Source organism: Apodemus sylvaticus, chromosome 1 (genome assembly GCF_947179515.1).
Source record: "Apodemus sylvaticus chromosome 1, mApoSyl1.1, whole genome shotgun sequence".
In the NCBI taxonomy this organism is placed as follows: domain Eukaryota; kingdom Metazoa; phylum Chordata; class Mammalia; order Rodentia; family Muridae; genus Apodemus; species Apodemus sylvaticus.
The window spans coordinates 23,624,741-23,646,133 of NC_067472.1; the positions used below are offsets into that span (position 1 = coordinate 23,624,741).

General features: G+C 44.0%; 1 protein-coding gene across 2 annotated transcripts in view; it reads right to left on the bottom strand.

The window, feature by feature from the left end:
* Window positions 1–21,393, bottom strand: part of Pde6c (phosphodiesterase 6C) — a 61,558-nt gene that overhangs the window by 5,277 nt on the left and 34,888 nt on the right. For both annotated transcript variants that reach the window (XM_052172404.1, XM_052172396.1), the window contains exons 10-18: window positions 20,775–20,918; window positions 19,611–19,679; window positions 17,517–17,663; window positions 17,170–17,277; window positions 16,677–16,786; window positions 10,668–10,755; window positions 3,720–3,820; window positions 1,490–1,597; window positions 1,325–1,388 (exon numbers count right to left, since the gene is read on the bottom strand). In XM_052172404.1, the coding sequence (XP_052028364.1) occupies window positions 1,325–1,388; window positions 1,490–1,597; window positions 3,720–3,820; window positions 10,668–10,755; window positions 16,677–16,786; window positions 17,170–17,277; window positions 17,517–17,663; window positions 19,611–19,679; window positions 20,775–20,918 (939 nt within the window). The remainder of the gene's footprint in view (window positions 1–1,324; window positions 1,389–1,489; window positions 1,598–3,719; window positions 3,821–10,667; window positions 10,756–16,676; window positions 16,787–17,169; window positions 17,278–17,516; window positions 17,664–19,610; window positions 19,680–20,774; window positions 20,919–21,393) is intronic.

Consider the following 21,393-nt stretch of genomic DNA (forward strand, 5'->3'; position numbering starts at 1 on the left):
GTGATGGCAGACAGGTCACAGGTGTGTGGTGGGTCATAGGTGTGTGAATGACAGGTCACGGGTATGTGGCAGGTCACGGGTGTTTGGCAGGTCACAGGTGTGTAACTGACAGGTCACAGGTGTGTGATGGGTCACAAGTATGTGGTAGTCACAGGTGTGTGGCAGGTCACAGGTATGTGGCAGGTCACAGGGGGTATAACTCACAGGTCACAGGTGGGTAACTGACAGGTCACAGGTGTGTGGCAGGACACAGGTGTGTGGTAGGTCACAGGGGGTATAACTGACAGATCAGAGGGGGTGTAACTGACAGGTCACATGTGTGTAACTGAAAGGTCACAGGTGTGTGGTAGGTCACAGGGGGTATAATTGATAGGTCACAGGTATGTAACTGATAGGTCACAGGTGTGTGGCAGGTCACAGGGGTTGTAACTGATAGGTCACAGGTGTGTAAATGACAGGTGTGTGACAGGTTACAGGTATGTAACTGACAGGCCATAGGTGTGTGGCAGGTCACAGGTGTGTAACTGACAGGTGTATGACAGGTAACAGGTTACAGGTATGTAACTGACAGGTCACAGGTGTGTGGCAGGTCACAGGTATATAACTGATACATTACAGGTGTGTGACTGATAGGTTACAGGTGTGTGGCAGGTCACAGGGGGTGTAACTGACAGATCAAAGGTGTGTAATTGACAGGTCACAGGAGGGGTAACTGACAGGTTACAGGTTACAGGTGTGAAACTGATATGTCACAGGTGTGTGGCAGGTCACAAGGAGTGTAACTGACAGGTCACAGATATGTAACTAACAGGTGTGTGATGGGTCACATATATGTAACTGATAGGTCACAGGTGTGTAATTGGCAGCTCACAGGTGTGTATCTGATAGGTTACAGGTGTGTAACTGACAGATCACAGGTGTGTGGCAGGTCACAGTGGGTATAGCTGATAAGTCACAGGTGTGTAGCTGATAGGTCACAGGTGTGTGGCAGGTCACAGAGGGTATAACTGACAGGTCACAGATATGTAACTGACAGGTGTGTGAAAGGTCCCAGGTGTGTAATTGATAGGACACAGGTATGTAACTGACAGGTGTGTGATAGGTCACAGGTGTGTAACTGATAGGTCACAGGTATGTGGCAGGTCACAGAGGGTATAACTGACAGGTCACATGTATGTAACTGACAGGTATGTGGCAGGTCCTAAGTGTGTAATTGATTGGTCACAGGTATGTAACTGACAGGTGTGTGATAGGTCACAGGTCACAGGTGTGTAACTGACATGTCACAGTTGTGTGACAGGGAAGGAACTGCTGTGGGACTTGCCTGACTCTGTACCTCCCAAGGCTTGGTGATGGCAGACAGGTCACAGGCAGTCATCATCATGGCCCTTATGAAGAAAAGAAGAATTACTAAACTAATAAATACAAAATACTAAAAAGTACAAAATGTGCTGTTTTGCCCAAAAGGAGGAAATGTTCGGCTGCTCACATGATGACCTCCTTTTTGGTCGGGTCGGCAGTTACGTATTTGATGGTTTCTTCTTCACTCTCCATCTGTTCACAGCTATCGACGATCTTTTGAAACATGGTTCTCTTCCTGGAAAAGACACAGCTGTGCAGCCATTTCTCCACAGAAAATGATCTTGAATGCCTGCCTTTCAGATTCTACACTCCCGCCTGTCTCAGGCTGTCTGCCGAGCGGGGCTGAGAGGCAGGGCCCGAGAGTCAGGACGGAGAGCAGGCAAGTCTGACTATCCCTGGCATAGAAAGGGCTGGAAGCAGAAAAATCACAAACTGCAGAGCGGGGAGCACACGCGCCCAACAGAAACACAGAAGCCCGCCGATATTCGTGGATGGCTGATCTCATTGGTAATTAGGAAAATAGAGATCTTAGCAAGAGGGTATCGTCTCATACTCAGTAGGTCAGCAAATGAAAGTCCAAATGTGCCCTGGTCCAGAGCACTTCAGAGAACCCTGGCATCCGGCTGGAGGGGTGTCAGTGGTGAGACCCAAGACTGCAAATCACACGCACACCCCCACACTCCCAGTCCCAGGTAGAGAAACTCACATATATAATGCACAAGGATCTGCAACATAGCATCATGGGAAATCATGGAAATTAGACAAAATCTGAATTTATATATGTGGAGGAGTGTAAGGGAATTATCTGTCCAACAGTTAAACACTGTACATCTGAAGCAAGTGAATAGACACTATATTATTATTATTATTATTATTATTATTATTATTTTATCTATTAAGTGTGTGTGTGTGTGTGTGTGTGTGTAGGGATGGGAGGTAGGTGAGTGCACTTCTGTGTTTAAAAGCCAAGCTGGACATCAGACGTCTTTGCTTGATGGGTCACTCACTGCCCAGTTGCCTTCTCTACCATTCCCTCTCCATGCTAGAGTTACCGGTGCTTTCTGACACACTCAGCTTTATGTTCAGGTGTGAGAGAATCCAAACTCAGAACTTCATGCTTATATGGCATTTACTGAGCCCCTGGCCAGCCCTTTTACTAGTTCCTAAGTGCAGTTTTGTTTGGCTTCATCAGGGTCATGCCTCGAATCTGATGCGCTAGCGAAAGCCTTATAATCCAACTGTAGTGCTTCATGGGAATATTTTAAACCAGCTAGAAGAGTCGCCACCGAAGGCAAATCCTTACACAATGCTATGTGGGAAAAGTAAGTTGCAGAAAGATATTTGGTGTCATACATAAAAAAAATCACAACACACTCGACAGCACCACATAGAACAGGAGCGGAAAGGATGGAGCATTGGAATCAGAAGCTCTCTTTGGAAGGTGAGAGGACCTTTCATGATGAAATGAGGATGGAGCGCCCCAACTGTATCATGACTGTATCATGTTTCTGTCTTTAAAGATGGAACTCTGAAGCACACGAGACACGAAGGGTTACCACTGGTGGGATGTGAGCTCTGCGTATCTTGAAACCCAGATATCCAGTGTTATTCTAAGCACTTGTCTGAGCTGAATAGTCAGATTTTTAAAGGAGGATTAGCAAGTCAAACTTTGACGGTGCAAAAGAACATATGTGGATCCTATAAATAGCCCACCTCTTTCTAATCAGTGTTCACCATGAAACCTTATATTTTACTTGGAAGAAAGTGTGCATATTCTTGGCGCATCTGGTCTCCTTGGCTCTCTGCTGTGTAAAACTCAAGTCTTGGGAGTTTCATTTTTATGTTAGAATCATCAAAATTGCTCAACCCAAAACTCTCACAGGATCAAATTTCTGAGCCTGAAATACCATATACCAGATTCTGGGCAAGTACTCTACCACTGAACAAGTCCAATTAGATACTCGATTCTGGGGCACGGTGAGTCACCAGGATAAAAGCCACGCGTGCAGCTTTGTGACACGCTTCTTTAGACAGTGCACACAGTTTCCTGCTGTTTGAGCTTCTTAAGGTCATAGGTTATTTTACAGGAGAGGCTTGTGTTTTCAAAACTACGTCTCCAAAATAGAGTAAGTTCACTGTCAGTCAGCTATCTTGAGGAAAACCGGTATTCCAAGAAGAAAACAGATCTGTGAGACTGTTCTAAAACATTTTGTGTATGTGTGTGGATGGCCACAGAGGACAGATGGGACATCATATCCCTCAAGCTGAAGTCTCTCCCTGTTTTTTAACTCCAGTGCAGATCCCGGGAGGCAGAACACAGGGCCCAAGGGCATCCTGATGCCCAGTTTTGGACTTACTTGAAATAGAGCGCCAGGTCAGTTGCTATTATTGCAACCTCCATCAGATGGATCACCGTTTCAAACTGCCGCTTGTTGAGATTCTGGAAGATGTTTAAACTCTGGAAGATGAACAATCCACAATAATCATACAGCTGCCAATTGGCCTTTGGTTCGATAAGCAAACAAACAAAGCAAACCACACTTACTGAGATAATGGCCTGCCTTTCTACCTTATTTGATGTCTATTTTTTTTTAAATAATTTATTTTTATTTTTATGTGCAGTGGTGTTTTGTGTGTGTGTATGTCTGTCTGTCTGTGTGAGGGTGTTGGGTGCCCTGGAGCCAGAGTTAAAGACAGCTCTGCTCTGCCACGTGGGTGTTGGATCTCTCCAGCCGCCGAGCCATCTCTCCAGCCACCTGGCTCTTTGTTTTGTTGTTGTTATTTTGAATCTCATGATTTAAGTAAACTTCTCTATTCTTCTTTGAGTAAGGACATTTAAAAATCTAAAAATAGGCTCAGCAACTCCATATCTACATCTTTAGAATAAATAATTTGTTCTCTTTCAGGACCATGTGGAAATAAATCAACTGAATAAAAACTTACTTTTACTAATTGGGGCACTGTAGTAAAGGATTTCTGGGGATGTCCGATGGTTAGGCATGTGGCACTGCTGACCAGCTAATTCTAGAGAAACCGTGAAACCACTCACTTCTCAGAAACTGCCAACGCCACTCATACTCATGTGTGCCGGAAAAAAATTAATAAACCTCTCCCATGTTCCCTAAACTGGTTTATTGCAATATTTTGCAAAGAATTAGTAGATTTGTTTTCTGGGCTTCTCATTAATAATCTCTTCATATATGAATCAGTTTCTTTTTCTTTTCATTTTCTAGATTACTAGAATATAAAATTCGGAGTGGTTATTAAAAGCCATGGTATTCTGGATGAACCATTTTAATCATGCAGGGCAGAGGGCAGACGTACAATGGTGCTGCCAAGTGAAGGCTAGCATGACAAAGCACAGGCCTACTCCATTGGAGGGAGAGAGGCAACAGTCTGGAGGCCTGTGTACTGGGAATGTACTGCAGAAAGGAATACCGAACTGAATCCCACGCTAATAAGACAAATGAGTATTTCTTACCCCCTACCAGCTTCTAAGCACTTCATGAATACTCTTATTAATCTATGGAAAACCACAGCACAGAGAAGTTAAGCAACTTGCTTTGGGTTAAACAGCCAGAACAAGGCAGACCTGGTATCTGAACCAATATAACCTGCCCACACAGTGGGTGGTCTCAGCTTTTTATCCCACACTGCCTTTTGGCAAAAAGCCCAGGGCCAGGTCCCAGCCTCACTATTGACAGCTGTGTACCCTGGACACGGCCCTAACATCTGCCTTTGTTTTCTCAGTTGGGTAAACTGCCTACCACTTAGTCTGTTCTCCGTAAAGACCTGTGCAAGGTCACTTCCAGTGAGGCAAACCAGGGGAATCCCTCAGAAATTAAAATTTCTACTAACTCACTCATTGTTGGATCTCTGTTATGATGATACTCTATATAGTTTTGAGACCAGCTCTAGGTTCAAATAAAATTTTTAAAAAAATCTTTAAACCAAAATCCAAAGCTGGCTGTCAGTCATTCCAGAAGACTTGAGTTTTTGCCCACAATCTCCAGTTCTAGACATAACAAGTTTTCATGAAGGCCATCTTTTTATATCTTCTGGAACAAGAACTGGCATTTCACAAGCATATGTAACTGGTAGACAGGAATCTATCATTTGCTTTGTTAAGACAGTGAGTTCAAACTGGGTGGTGATGGTACACACCTTTAATCCCAGCACTCAAGCAAGCAAATGTCTGAGTTCAAGGTCAGCCTGGCCTACAGAGTGAGTTCCAGGACAGCCAGGGCTTCACAGAGAAACCCTTAAAAAAAAATCAACCAACCAAACAAACAAACAAACAAATAACCAACCAACCAAATAACCAATCCATGAAACAAACACTGTGTTCATTGTTGCAGCAATAGTCAGTGTTTTTAGATGGGTAGAATCAAGCAACGGCCAGCAAACTCCCAGATTATAGAGGAGAAAACTATTCCTACTCAGAACCATTCACAATGACGCCATGAGACATCTCAGTCTAATGTGGGTTTTGTCTGTATGTTTTGTTTTCTTTTTTTCTTTTTGTTTTTAGGATTTTATTAGTTTTTAAAGATTCATTTATTTACGTGTATGAGTGCTCTACGTGTATGCCTGCATGAGACAAGAGGACGTCAGATTCTATTACAGATGGTTGTGAGGCTCCTTGTGATTGCTGGCATTGACCTCAGCACCTCTGAAAGAGCAGCCAGTGCTCTTAACCACTGAACCATCTCTCCAGCCCCTAGTTTTTGTGTTTCTTTTGAGGCATAGTCTCATGTAGCCCAGGCTATGTAGCCAAGAATAACCTTGTATTTCTGATGTTCTTGCCTCTACCTTCCAAGTGTTGGGATTATCGGCATGCCACCACAACACTATGCCACCAGACTACGTCAATAAAGTTCATCCAGTGTTACTAGAATGGCCATTTCTGGGTGGTAGAATTTGAAGGCCGTCATTTCCATTCATATCTTTCTTCCATATTTTACCTATTACTTGAAGTTTTATAGTGGACATCGGTGTTTTTTTTAATTCTAGGCTATTAATTCTTAAAATATATGAGCATGTAATACTTCTTCTCCATATTCTCACACATTTTTCTGAAAGCATTAGGTAGAGAGAGGAAGGTGTGCCAAAACAAAGCAGGAGGCCTGGTCTCTAGCCCAGGCCTAGTCAGACCAGCCCCTAATTGTGCCTAATGTGTATGTGTATATGAGTGTGAGTGTGTGTGTTTGAGTATGTGCATGTGTGAGTGTCTGTGTTTGTGTGTGTGTGTTGCTACAGATTTGACTAACAATGTCTCCACCTAGTCACTCAGAGCACAAGCTGACTCCAGTCTTGTTTGAAATACAGGTGGTCCTGTTCGTCAAACTCTATGAAAGATAAGGACATTTCAGTTCCGTGTATTATAATACGAGAAACAAAATGTCTGAGTGATGCCCCCAAGAGCCAGGATTGCTGAATAAGTTCCAAAGATTTCTTTAAAATATGAAAACTTTTAGTGGGCTTATTTCCTTACAGAGTAATAGAAAGAGGCATATATTATTAACTAAAGTGTCAATTTTTTGTGGCCAATTTGACTGCTCATAAATGGGCTGTGTGATTCTGTTGTCTAGCAACCATATTGACAAAGCTTTAAACATTTGCAATTAGAGGTTGAATAGCATTGTCGACAGGTCCTTGAAAAGGCAGTGTGCATTACTGAGAGGCAATATTCCTTTTTAGAAAGAATAATAATCATTCACATAGCCATCAAAGCCAGGTGTTCTAGTTTGTATCTCCGATGCTGACTGACACCTTAACCAAAAGCAATAATGGAGAGGAAGGGGTTTGTTTTGGCTTGCAGTTCAGGAGGGGCCCGGGGTTGAGTGGGGGGTAGTGAGGGAGGTGGGGGGTGAAGGGGGAACCCAGGGCAAGAACTTGAGGTGGGCACTGACAGAGGAACACTTCTTCCTGGCTTGTTCCTCAGAGTCACTCTAGGCAAACTTTCTTGTACAACCCAGGACCACCTGCCTGGGGCAGGGTGGGGGGAGGTGGGGGCGTGGCACTGTCTGCAGTGGGCTGGACTCTCCTACAACAATTAACAATCAAGAAAATGCTTCATAAACAGTCCCACAGGTGAAACTGATGGAGGTGATTCCTCAACTGAGGTTCCCTCTTCCGAGGTGTGCCGAGAGTGGCCCTCACACCAGGTCAGACTGCAAAATAAATAACATAAACAGAAATAGAAAAGTGTGCCTCTGTTATAAACTGTCAAGCCTGAGAAGGGAAAACACGTAAGCTACTAGGCGCCTCCTAAGTTATATGGTAGGATACCTGGCTGAAGGTCTTTAAATATTATTTGCCTTGAGAAACACAGTTCTGAGCCAGACAGTGGTGGCACATGCCTTTAGTCCCAACATTTAGAAGGCAGAGGCAGAGGCAGGCAGATCTCTGTGTTTGAGGCCAATCTGGTCTACAGAGTGAGTTTCAGGACAGGCAGGGCTACACGGAGAAACCCTGTCTCCAAAACCAAACCAAACCAAACAACAAGTAACACTAGTTCTTTAGGGGCTGGAGAGATGCCTCAGAGGTTAAGAGCACTGGCTGCTCTTCTGGAAGAGCTGGGTTCAATTCCCAGTACCTACATGGCAGCTCATAACTGTCTGTCCAGTTACAGGGCATCCGGCAGCCTCACACAGACATATATGCAGGCAAAATACCAATGCATGTTGAAAATAGAAGCATTTAAAAAGAGTTTAATAAAAACAAGAAGCACAATCTGGCTTATGGATTATAATTGGCACTGCCTCACTGTGGTACAAAGAGAAATGCACAGAAAATACTTTCTCACAAGCTCCCATAAAGACATTGACACTGGATGCTCGGGTTCCTGAATCCTTTTCACAATCTCCTTCTTTACATTGTCCTAAAACTGGTATCACTTATGCCCTGAATTATTTTATATATATATTCTATATTCTTTGTTTACATTCTAAAAGCTTTCCCCTTTCCCAGTTGCCCCCTCCCTATATGTCCCATAAGTCCTCTTCTCTCCATCCATTCTCCTATCTTTTCCCCTCCCTTTTCTCTGTCTTGGTACTCCCCTACAATGCTGGATCAAGCCTTTCCAGGATTAGGGCCCTCTTCTTCCTTCTTCATGGGAATCATTTGATATGCTAATTGTATCTTCAGTATTCAGAGCTTCAGGGCTAATTAATATCCACTTGTCAATGATTGCATTCCATGTGTATTCTTTTGTGATTGTGTTACCTCGCTTAGGATGATATTTTCCAGTTCCATCCATTTGCCTAAAAAATTCATGAATTCATTGTTTTTAATTGCTAAATAGTACTCCATTGTGTAAATATACCACATTTTCTGTATCCATTCCTCCATTGAGGGACATCTGGGTTCTTTCCAGCTTCTGGCTATTATAAATAAGGCTGCGATGAACATAGTGGAGCATGTGTCCTTTATTGCATGCTGGGGAATCCTCTGGGTATATGCCCAGGAGAGGTATAGCAGGGTCCTCCGGAAGTGTTTTCTGAGGAACCGCCAGACTGATTTCCATAGTGGTTGTACCATCTTACAATCCCACCAGCAGTGAAGGAGTGTTCCTCTTTCTCCACATCCTCGCCAACACCTGCTGTCTCCTGAGTTTTTAACCTTGAATTTTGTGGGAAGAGAAATTCTCTCTGTTCATCAGCAACAACAGTGATCTGACTTGAAATGTAGACTCTGGGCTCCAACGCAGGAAAGTCTGGTTCTGGTCAGTGAGTGGGAGATAGAGGGATGGGTCTGTGCTTTACACTAACCCTGTTAAGTAGATGATTCTGGAGCATCAGGGCCAGGTGCCCTTATCTGAGACCCACCATTTAGACCCACAAAGGATCAACGACTGGAATATAGTTTGCCCCTTACCAAGCCGTCACTGACATTTGATTCTTGATTTAATGGTGTCAGGAGGAGATGCAGGGCCTTTAAGAGGTGATTGTATCATTAGGAAGAATTGCTGAGTTTCTTGTGGGCCTGGGTTTGTTGTCACAAGAGCATGTGGCCACTAGAAAGGAATGGCTCCTTACGTTTCGTATGCCCTGTGTGTGTCCACGTGACCTTCCCTTACAAGGTCCTTGACAGAGGCCAAGGAGCCATGTCTGTCTGATCTGGAAGTTTCCAGACTTCAGGATCATGAGCCAAAATAAATTTCTGTTCCACATAAATGACCCAGACTACGGTATTTTCTTATAGAAACAGAAAATAGACCAAGATACAAGATTAATGCATCACATCAACATTGTAGCTAATGAGCTATTATAACCGGTATAGGGTAGACAAGGTATTTGGTGCTGCATTGATCCTTGATTATTAGAACCAATCATGTCATTTTCTTCTGTTTGATGTCCAATCATTTTTTTCTTCTGAAATGTCCTCACTTGGTTTTCATGGCCTTTCATCACTTAAAAGAATTGTGATCTATCTCTATGCTGGAATGGGTCTTTGTATTTGGTTCCTCAGCCTTTAATAAGACCTTATTACAGAAGCTTAGAAAAAAAGGCCACTCTCCAGAGAGCGCACACTTCCCAGTGGATGCGTAATTCTTAGCAAGTTCTCTGTCTGAGAAAAACACTATTTCCTTCATTCTAACAACAAGTCCTTTGAGTTGTTCTTGGTTTGGAACTGTCTTAATAAAGTGCATTTTGATCATATCTACAACTTTTTCCACATGCCCATAAACCCTTGAAGCAAAATTAATAAAGGGAAGTAGCAGGCCCTCTCCCTGTGGAAAGTTATTGATATATAGTGAGTGCCAGTCCTAATGGGCTCAAGGGGTTGGAAGCCACTTTCTGCCTAAGCCATCTATGACCCCTCCCCCTTTCCTCCTACAAACGGAACTTGATACAGGGCCTCTCTTGCAGAAGCAGTTTATCTTGATCAGAGCCTACGTCTATTACCAAAATTTGACTTTCTCCAAGGTTGACACCCATTCTGCAGGATGTGCCCCATGAGTAAGAAAAACAATGTCTGCATAGCTGTTATCTACCCCCTCCCTTTACATTTATAAATAGATGCTTCAAGGCACATAACCCTGCCACATTCTTTGCCTATGGGCCCGAGGTCCTGTGACTTTCTGTGCCTCTTTCCTTCTTTTCCTACTTACACCTTGTCATTTCAAAATCCAAACACAGTACAGCAACTTCTGTCAATGGGCTGAGACAGGGGTATGCGAAACATACTTGTATAAGGATACACATTGCCAGTGTCATAACTGATGGCCGCTCTATTCCCAAGTACTTGGGGTGGTCTTAGATCCAGAACCCGAAAGTTTCCTTAGAGAAAAACTCTCGTACCTCATCCTGCAAGAGAGTCTTACTGTATTCCAGGTGATGTCGCTCTAAAATGGAAGTCCCATGAAGCCTTGCAAGTGGAGATGTGGACCTAGGAAGAAAAGAATATGACAGAGCTTCATTGGCTCAGAGATTACACAGCAATCCATACAATACAGTGTTTTTATTCTTCTAGAATTTTTCTTCCTATCTTAGCTCCTTCCCTACTCAGTGTCTATGAAATGGACAAATATTGGGAAGAACATTTTTAGCTTAGAAAGTAAGAATGTGTTACACAATGTCACACATTTGATTCTAGCACTTGGGAAGCAGGCAGATTGCCCTTGGTGAGTTCAAGGCCAGCCCAGTCTACATAATGAGTTTCAGGACAACCAGACTTATATAGTAAAACCATAAAATAAAATAGTGAAAAGGTGAAGGTATCCCAATGTATAAGTTATTGAATGATTTAAATTGTTAAGTATGGTCTATCTCATATACATAAAATCTTTAGATTCTCTGGGCTTGTGGTGCTGTTCTATGACTTATGTAACATCGAGCAACTGTGGAAGTTCATGCACTATCTTCACAGAAAGTTTCCATTAAGAGTCTCCAAGCAGGGCCTGGGGGGGGGGCAGTTTACACAAATCTGTAACCAAAAGGATGAGATAGAAGGATTGAGGCCAGTCTGGGCTATATAACAAGACCCTGTGTCAAAACAATAAATTAATTTAAAACAAACAAAAAATACATAAGATCAAAGAAACAAATGCATTCAGTATAAAGTGTCCTTTCTTTCCTCCTCAATACAGTAGTATATGTTTAGCAGTAGTATCCATTTAGCAATCTCCATTTGTTAAGAACTAAAGATAGCTCCTTGGGAGTGAAGACCCCACTCCTGGTACCATTTGTCTTCCTGTGTGAGGAGGAGAAGACACAGAAAACATAAAAAGGTAAAGGGAAGGAAGAGCGAGAAGAGGCTGAGACCAAAATCCTGCAGGTCATGGAAGATCTCGCATACAAATATGCGTTTTGAAGGAAGATGTCAGAAACATGGGTCTTGGAGAATTTTCATTTTGTTTCTCAAAGAAGAGAACTTTTGGGGGTGGGGGGGAGGGAAGACCATTGTCACATCACCAACAGGTGTGGTAAACCAGTATTAATAGTTGGTTATTCAAAACAAACGTGTCACTATCTACACAGTGACTGCTCCAGAGACTTCTTTTTAAGTTTGTTTTCAATTAGACAAGAATGAAAAGCTTAAATCTTTTAGGCGATTGCAGATTGCTCACCTCTAAATAGGATATATATTCTGTACCATCTCCTCTCACTGCTCAGGGAACACCGTATAAAGGGAACAGTTATCTAAAAGCAGAGGTCAGAAGGAGTCTAAGAGCCTGAGGCAGTGGATCCCTACAAGGAAATACTGACTTCCAGATGCAGAGGGGTGGCTGCACATTTGAACTGCGCAAGCCCAAGAGAGACCAACTCCCAGCATGGAGTGAGAGTTAAGCATAAAATACTACTCCTAGGTGTAGAACTGTTGGCAACTGTCAGCTGCTGGGAAAAAATAGTCAGTTTTCTCTACGTGTGAAAACCCTGATACACTGATCAGGTTCTAGTGGAAGACCACACTGAAGAAAATTTGGCCAGCACAAATTGGTTTTGGAGGGAAAAAGAAAACAGACATAAAGTTGGTGGATAGGGAGAGGGGTAGATCTGGGAAGAGTTGGAAAAAAAAAAAGAGGGTAAATAGCATTAAAATGTGTATAAAATTCTCAAAGAACTAAAAAGTTGTAAAACTTTTTAATTGATCAAATTTGTTATGGGGAAGTTAAATATTTACTCATTCTCAAAATAACTGTTGATATATTAGTGCAACAGCGTTGGGGAATGTTCCACTACTCAGAGATTGCCCAAGCACAGACAGAAGCATGTTCATCTAAACTATAAGCACTCTAAAAGCTCAGAAAACAGGGCACACTGATACCTGGGCCCTTAGAGCAATGCACTCAGGATACACAGCACATACGAAGAACTGCTAAAAAATATTTATAGCATATTTAGTGATCAGGAAGCAATTGAGTACATCAGTTGGAAAGGGCTTCTGGGAATAACTAGCTTAGACTCTTTAAAAACAGCCATCCTGAGAGACACAAAAAGGCAAAGAAGCTACCTTAGGTTAAAGGAGATTAAACATATTCGACAATGATATTCAACAAAGGACTCCTGATTATATCTCAAGTCAATTGATGGGGTGTGTGCTGGGAAGGGCAGTATCAAGATAACTGCAAAAAGTCCACACAATTAGTTTGTATCACCTTAGTATCACATAGCACAACTGGAAGTTTTCCTTGTGTTGGGGTGGGATTGCTGTGTCTCCCTGTGTATACCCCTCTTAGGCTTGGGAGGCACAGGCTGAAATAACGAGGAACAAAATGCCTGGGTATCTGCAGATAACTCACAAATACTTCAGGAACAGAGAAAGGCTTGATAGATATGGGTATCCTTCTGTGGAAGCCTAACGGTCAGGTGGGAAGGTGCCTCACGGACCCTCCCATGAGGGCTGGGATGAGGATTGTGTTCACCCGGCTTTAACTCCAGCGGCTGAGATGAGGTAGCCAAGAGTGTGGCTGCATTGACAGTCTCACAGTCGAGTCCCCAGGACACCTCTCTAGTCATGTGCAGAACCTCCGGCCTTGGTCTGTCCTGAAGCACAATGCTACCCAGGCGAAATGAGCATCAGGGGAAACATGACTATCTGATTTTCACGTGAAAACAACAACAACAACAACAACAACAACAACAACAACAAAACTGTAGGGAAAAAGAAAACTGGTGGTCTGACAACGTGTGGCTTAAACGGACATTTCAATTAAGAGAACATTAAAGAATTAAGCACTGGGAAGTTGGTTCAGTGGGTAAAGGCGCTTGCCACAGGGCCTGAGCTTGATACCCGTGGCAAGAGAGAACTGACTCCCCAAAGCTGCCCTCTGACCACCACATGTATACTGTGGTGCTCATGAACACACACACACACACACACACACACACACACACACACACACACTCAATAAATGTAAGTTTAACATTTTTGAAGACTTTAATTTTAAGGAGATGAAATTTTAGTAGGACTAAATACGAAGTATTTCAAGACATGTCTGGATTACGGTGTCAAACTTTGGGATCCCCAGTTTGGAAATGACATAGACACACAGGATCGAGTGGGGAGGATCATGGGAAACAAACTCTGTGGTGGGAGCTATTGTTCACAGAGCAGCTCATGCTAGTTGGTATGGTGCATGCCTGTAATCTCAGCATGTAGGAAGCTGAGGCAGGAGGATCATGAGTTTGAGTCAGTTTGCACTATGCATCATACCCCTCCTAGGCACACCCCTCAAAGTTTTCAAAACCTTGGTGTGTTCAACCTGAGAAGAAAATATTTTAGGAAGAAAGAATGAAGATGTTTTAATTCTCTCTAATACATACAGGAGGGGCCCGTGGGTGAGAAACCACACTTATTCCTGTAGATCCAAAGACCCAAATCAGGAGAAACAGAAACTGCATATAGGGAGATCAATTCCAGTTCAATATCATGGAGGACATGCCACCATTAGAATCATCCCAGAATAGAGGGAGGCCGTGCTGTGTGAGCAGATGTGTTCGCCATTGTGGGAAGCAACCAAATGGAGACTACAAAATACAGGACGATGTACAGGGGCCATCTATAATTCTTAATATTTTTCTAATTGCTGCATTTATCCAAGGGGATGGAAATATCAGAGAGCCAAACAACAAGACAGCAAAGGGATGAGAGGGGGAAAAAAAATCTACAAATGTACGAAGGATGAAACCAAACCACCTGGCGGGGGAAGCGGAGTGAGCAGAGTCCACAGGAACTCCCGGAGGGGCAATAAAAATGGGAAAACAGGAGCTTTTGGGTGTTGTCAGAGGGCATAGTCTGCGAGATAAGGTGCTCAGACATCCTGGAGGCAAGCCCGGAGGTGACCCCTGTGCCCCAGCAGCTTCTGCTCTCTCTGCAGGTGGTCTTCCTGCTACTGTCAGAGTGAGAGCAATCCAGTCTGAGCTCGCTTTCTCAATGATTGTATTTGTCAATGTAGCAGTCTCTCTGGGGAATTCCGAGTAATCCTTTTAGGGCAATATAAAGGGGCTCACTGCGGCCTTTTTTTTTTTTTTAAATGAATAGTTAGTTTAAGACTGTATTTGATTCCAGGAACTTAATGAATCTGCCAGAGGGTGCCACGTGTGCTGAGGCTGAAGAAGACGGGCTTGTCCCCAGTGTGATGTCAAGAAACATCTGTGGTGTGTTTCTGTGGCCACACCTTCCTTCTGTCCAATTTGCAGAAACAAAATGGCTGGAAAATGCCAACAGCTTAGCTATCAGGCCAATGTGAAGCGTGGGATGTGGCCCCATCCATCTCAAAAATCCACAGCAGGAAGGGCCTCATGTAGCTTGGCTGCTGACTAATCCTAAAACAGGTCCGACTTCATGTCTCTGAGTCTCTTTGCTCATCCATGGAAGGGGAATACCGTGAGTTAGCGGGAGGTGGAACCAGACGAGGCCTACAAAGGACTTAGGTCAGCCTCTGGCTCGCACGAGGTGTTCAACACCACAGATATGGCGGGACTCAACTGGGATCCCAGCTGAGGTGGGATGATTATAAGGTGAAGATTAGCCTGCTCTGCATGGCCACTGTCTTAGAAAGAGAAAGACAGAACAAAGAAAGAAAGTTAAGTGAAAAAGACATACCCAATAAGTCTTAGGGGTTTTTTTTGGCACAGAATGAGAGAGGACTCCACTGACTCCGCAGGACCCTCGCCTTAGTAAGGACAGAATGGCCAGCTCAGGCATGATGGCCTCAGATCAAACTTCACTGGAAACGCTGCTTTCAAGATGAAGGTTGACGGCACAGTTGTTCAATGTGTGAAGAGACTGTTCAGAATGTGATTTTCATGCACCGAGTGTCTTTACCTCAAGTCCCTCATACACAGGTTTCACAGAAATAATTTCACTTGACCCCCAAACAGTCCCTGAAAGGCCAATGTTCAGTTAAGAAGCCATTTTCAAGTCTCAGAATATGCAAGAAACTGAGTCTCAGAATAAGCAAGTTGCTTAAGATTTCCATCCAGGAAGTAGCTGGAACCCATGAACCCACAGACCAAAGCCTATCGTCTCTGGAACACTTCACTGCCTCTGGAGGATGGTCACGTGGTAGAACTGAGCGTGATGTGTGGCTGAGGACTTTATATGCTTGATTCCATCCAGTCTTTGCAGCTGCACATCATTATTATAATCTCTATTGCCCAGATGAGGAAATCAAGACTTGGGAAGTGAATGAGTTGTGAATCTAAATCCGCCTGACACAGTCTGCACCTGTATCATTACACTTCCCTCCTTCGGACGAGAGAAGGAGGTAGTTAGGCTAGAAGACTAACTTCCAATCAAGAGAGGGAGTGGAGGAACCAAAGGAGCAGGAAGTGAAGGATTACAAGGCCCAGAAGACATGTTTTCTAGCCTGAGCAGGGGATCAGCAACCTGGATATACAGGGTAAGCCTAAGATTAATCCACTAGGATATTTGAATGCGATACTCTGGATACTCTGATTAAAGTTATGTGAACAAAGCTGGGGAACCTCAGAAGTGGAAGCAGAAGAAAGAGGGGGGAGGAGAGAGGGGGGGGGAAGACAGAGACAGAGACATACACAAAGAGACAGAAACATGCAGAAAAAGAAACGGAGAGACAGAGACACACACATAAAGAGAGACAGAGAAATTGAGACAGACAGACAGACAGACACAAAGACACAGAGAAAGATGCAAACACTATAGGAAAAGAGCAGAAGTCACAAGCTTGTAGCTCAGGAGGGATACAGCAGTCCTGAGACTATAGAAGCAGCAGAGGAAGTGACTGGGCTGCAGTCATGGAGGGTGGGGGTGGAGAGCTTCCGTCCCTCCCCAGCGTCCTCCAGCATCCATCCTCACAGGTCAACGCAGTGCACACACTTACTTACTTCATTTGGTACAAGTTATTGGTGCCTCTGTGGTCAATGTCATGGCAGAAAGCAGCAGCGAGCATGGCAAACGCTTCAAGGTCTGTATAGTATTTCTTTAGTCTCCCTGTCTAGAAAGATGCATAGACACATTTATAGAGGTCAACACATCTTTGTCTACTCCAGGTGTAGCCCAGGGTGCATGCAAGGAAGGGGAGTTGCGACGTTTCTACCAAAGATTAGGTTTCTGTTTAGTGAGTCTCCCAGTGGCATCCCAGGCAGTTTCAAAACCTAGCAGGTATCTGGATTTTCCTTTAAAATGGTAAGCATATGAATTTCTGGTTGATAATCTAGCCAAGGGCCTAGGAAGACGACATCTTTGTCATATACTACAGAAGGGTTGGGGGTCTGTGGAATGGTGACACAATAGGACATATCTATTTCTTGTCATTTCTCAAGAGGAAGATATTCAGACTTGCAAAGAATTTCAAAGGCTTCCAGCCTCAGTACCTACCATTAACAAAGTGAACATAGTCTGCCCCACGTTGAATCCGTGCCGCCAGTTGTGGTAGGTGACAGGGCGGTACCCTTTCCGAACTGTGTACATCCACCTTGTAAGAACCTGTTACCCAAAGGCAATGACACCATACAGACTTTAGAACAGGACTCTAAAGGGTAGGTGGCCTGGGGCATGCTTATCTAAGATGGTATGCTGGTGCTGTTGACAGAGTTTAAGCCGGTGTATTCACAAAGTTAATGATAGTTTGAAAGCCTAACTCCCCGAGCTAATCTTTGGAACCACAGAAAACATCACTGAAGCCCAGCAGCAGAGTCAGCTCTTGGAGGGAAATGCCACCTGACCTCTACAGGTACTTTGAATTTCTCCACCACGTTTATCTCCAAAAACAGCCTCAGCCCACATTTAACCAGCTCGTGCTCAGTAACGGGGAAGTCGCTGAAACAGAACTCGTACAGGTCTGCTGCTCTCGGGTCTGGCAGGTCCTCCTTCTGTTGGAAGGACAGATTGTTTCACAATACATTCAGCCTATATAGTCCATTGTGCAACACACCCATTATCAATGGTAAAGGGTTGAAAGGAGGGGCTGCAGAGGTGGCTCAGCAGCTCGAGGTATTTGTCCCCAGGCCTGATGACTTGAGTTCAATCCCTGGAGCCCACATGGTAAGGGGAGAACTGGCCCTGTGAGTCATTCTCTGACCTCCACTTGTGCACCATGACACACAATCCATACCTATATCACACACACACACACACACACACACACACACACATACACACACACACACAGTAATCAATCAATCGATCAATCAATTAAAAATAGATACAATGATAAAAGAAAGCCACAAACAAGTCCCTGAGCCACACAACCAAGTTCTGCCTCTCTGTGCTTTCTCTCCCACAATGTCATGGGCCCCTCTTTCTCCCTCCTCTGTCCCCTCCTCTGTCCCTCCTGTCTCTACTCCCTTTCTTGTTTATGCCAGCTCAGTGTCCACCAGCATATGATAACCAGTAAAACCTCAATTTAGAGCCATGTTTAAACTTTTCTAAGTGGGTTTGACTCCAGTCTAATCCCAGGGGCTCTTTTTCTTTCTACAGTGGATGTTTCTGGTTTTAAACCCACCTCAAAGGGCATAGGAACATGTGGGGACAGGGAGGTTATGAGTCAGGACTGTGACTTGGGAGACAAAAAAATTCCATCTTTTTAATAAGGAGCTTATTTAGTGAGATGCTTTATAAAACTTGGGCCAAGGAAGGCCGGGAGCTCGGGATTATTAGAGAACGCAGCCCCATGCTCTCAGTGCTATGGGAGAAACAGTGGTTGGGAACAGATTCCCATCAATCAAATGAGAGAGGAAACAGTGATCAGGAGGGGATCACAGGAGGTCACTGGGAATATCGGGAGGGAGCAGAGCACAAGGAGCCAGTCCAGGCACCGAAAACCAGTTTTACTTAAAGCAAGTGTGTGCTTTAAGTAAGCGTGGTGTTTAAATGTTTGTAAACTGATCTCAGGGAAGCTGCAGCTCGCGGAGGGAGGTGACCTGCTTTTCGGTATGTCTGTTTCTCTTCAGCACAGTATTGAGGGCACAATGTGCACCCAGCCATCAGTCACTGAGATGAGTTCCCCTGGAGGTCTGGAGTAGAGCACACAGCTGCTGCCCACTCCTCCTTCTTGGTGCTTTGTCTTCTATCATGGTCGCAGGCCTGAGAGAGGCTGAGCTCTGTCGCCCTAGCAGGTATGCCCTCTGCTACTAACCATGACAAACCTCGCCACAGTCGACCTAGATCCTGAGGTGCCTCTTATGGATGTCTAGCTTAGCTACGGTTGTAAAGGATCTTTGTGGACTGAACTATATTGAACAATGATGCAGAAAAGCAGGAAACTAAAAGGCCAGTGTATTGGCTGGCTTTGTGTGTCAACTTGACACAAGCTGGAGTTATCACAGAGAAGAGAGCCTCCCTTGAGGAAATGCCTCCATGAGATCCAACTGTAAGGCATTTTCTCAATTAGTAACCAAGGGGGGAGGGCCCATTGTGGGTGGTGCCACCCCTGGGCTGGTGGTCCTGGGTTGTATAAGAAACCAAGCTGAGCAAGCCAGGGGAAGCAATCTAAAAAGTAGCATCCCTCCATGGCCTCGGCACCTGCTCCTGCCTCCAGGTTCCTATCCTGTGTGAGTTCCTGTTCTGACTTCCTTTGGTAACGAACAGCAATGTGGAAGTGTAAGCGGAATAAATCCTTTCCTCCCCAACTTGCTTCTTGGTCATGATGTTTTGTGCAGAAATAGAAAGCCTGACTAAGACAGTCAGTCTATGGAAGAACTCTTTCTTTTCAGCCTTGGATAATGTTTAAGAAGAAGAACTCAACATTTGCTTGAAAGATGAGAGTGTGCATCCAAGGTTTTATTAAAAAGACACCAGGATCAGAAAGAAGCACTTACCAATATGGCCAGGAGCTGTCTCTCTTCACACTCTTCAATTACCTCTACATTTAACTTCTCTTTAAATTTCTAAAATGGGAAAGCGATAGAGATGTGGAATTCTTACAAAGATTTCTGTCTGATGGCTCTACTGCTAAAACCAGTTAAGCTATATCTTAAATAGGATACACATCTGTTACAAATAAAGACATTTTGCATGGGAAGAGACTGATAGCAAATGATTAGGAAGAATTGTTTCAAAGAAATAACCTAAAACAACTGAGTTCTCTCCCTCTCCAAAATGTAGCAGTAGCCATCTTAAGACCAAGCTTATGGGCTACAGATAGGCAAGAAAGGAAAAAAGGGTTTTGTTGTTGTTTGTTTGTTGTTTTTTTATTGCCAATAGCAGTTTCACATGATTCCTGCCCATATTCTCACTTTTATCATCTCAAATATCTTTTTAATTCTTAATGTCCCCAGCAAACCCACACCAGACTTTTTCTATACACATTCTAAAAACTAGGAAAAAGAGCAAGAAAGAAAAGTGATAGTGGGGTGGTTTCCCCTTCCTTTTGTGGTAATTAGAACATTTAAAGCAAAAATCCACTGCCTCCCTCATCAGAAAAATGATACTGGACTCAATCACCTGACTTGGCTTAATCAGTGAGAATTCTAGAGACTGTCATGTGAGCAAACACTTTAAAATCACCAGTTTGCTGCTGGTCCACAAAAGATAAGAGGCCACAGGGCAAACTAGACGCACAGCCCCGAGGTCAGTTAGAGCCTGCTCAACCCACAACTGGTAAGGGGAGGACAGGTGCTTATTAATGAAGGACACTGAGATGAATCGATGGTTGTTACACAGCACAGGAGGATAATGGCTGACTGATATATTGCTCTTCTTCCCAGTCTTCTTTTCCTCACTGATGTATGTGAATCCAGATACATTGTTTCTGCTCCTACTCACCCAGGACTTGTTTTTCACAAAGCGTTAATGTAACACTGTGGTCTAGAATTCCAGGAAGAAGAGCTCACCAGCAACAGGTTCCCCACCCCAGTCCCCCACCCCACCCCCACCCCTGTCTTCACCCCTTTACCCCAGGAGCTCAAGAGTCTGACTTCCCAGTCATCAAGTGATTTGCAGAAGCTGAGGTTACACGCCACAGGACTGGATTCCCCACTTACCAGAATAGAGCAGATCTCATCGGGGGTGGCTTTTGTGAGGTTCATGACCATTTCTTGAGCAATGTCCTTTCTGCTTTCCAACTTATTGACTCGCTCATAGGTATCAGTGTTTAAAAGAGACCATCCAAGAAACTGGGTCAAAGTCTGAAGCGTAAGAACAGTGACTCAGATCCTCTAAGGTTAAATAAAACTTGCTTTGTGGACAGTGACCCACGTACTTTCCCATACTGCTCTCTCACCACCACCGACCCAGTTCTTTTCTTTTAAAATAATTATTATTGCTGGAGAAATCATGTGTGCATATAATCTCTGTAATCAAATTCACCTCTGTTCTCTTCCTTCTAGTCCTTCTGCTATCACTTCTATTTCCTGACTTCATGTCCTCTGTGTTCAAACCCACCAGATGGACTCAGGGACGCCTGTATGTGCATGGTGTGGAACCAGCTACTGGAGGTGAGTGGCTTCTCAGGGACTCTTTCCTGAGGAAAACTGACCCTTCTCCAAGAGCCACTAATTAACAGTGGCTAGCAGGTGGGACTTCATGAGCTCTCCCTGGCCCATGCTTCCAACCCAGTTCTTTGTATTCATAACAGAAAAAATAAAATAAAATCTGAATTTA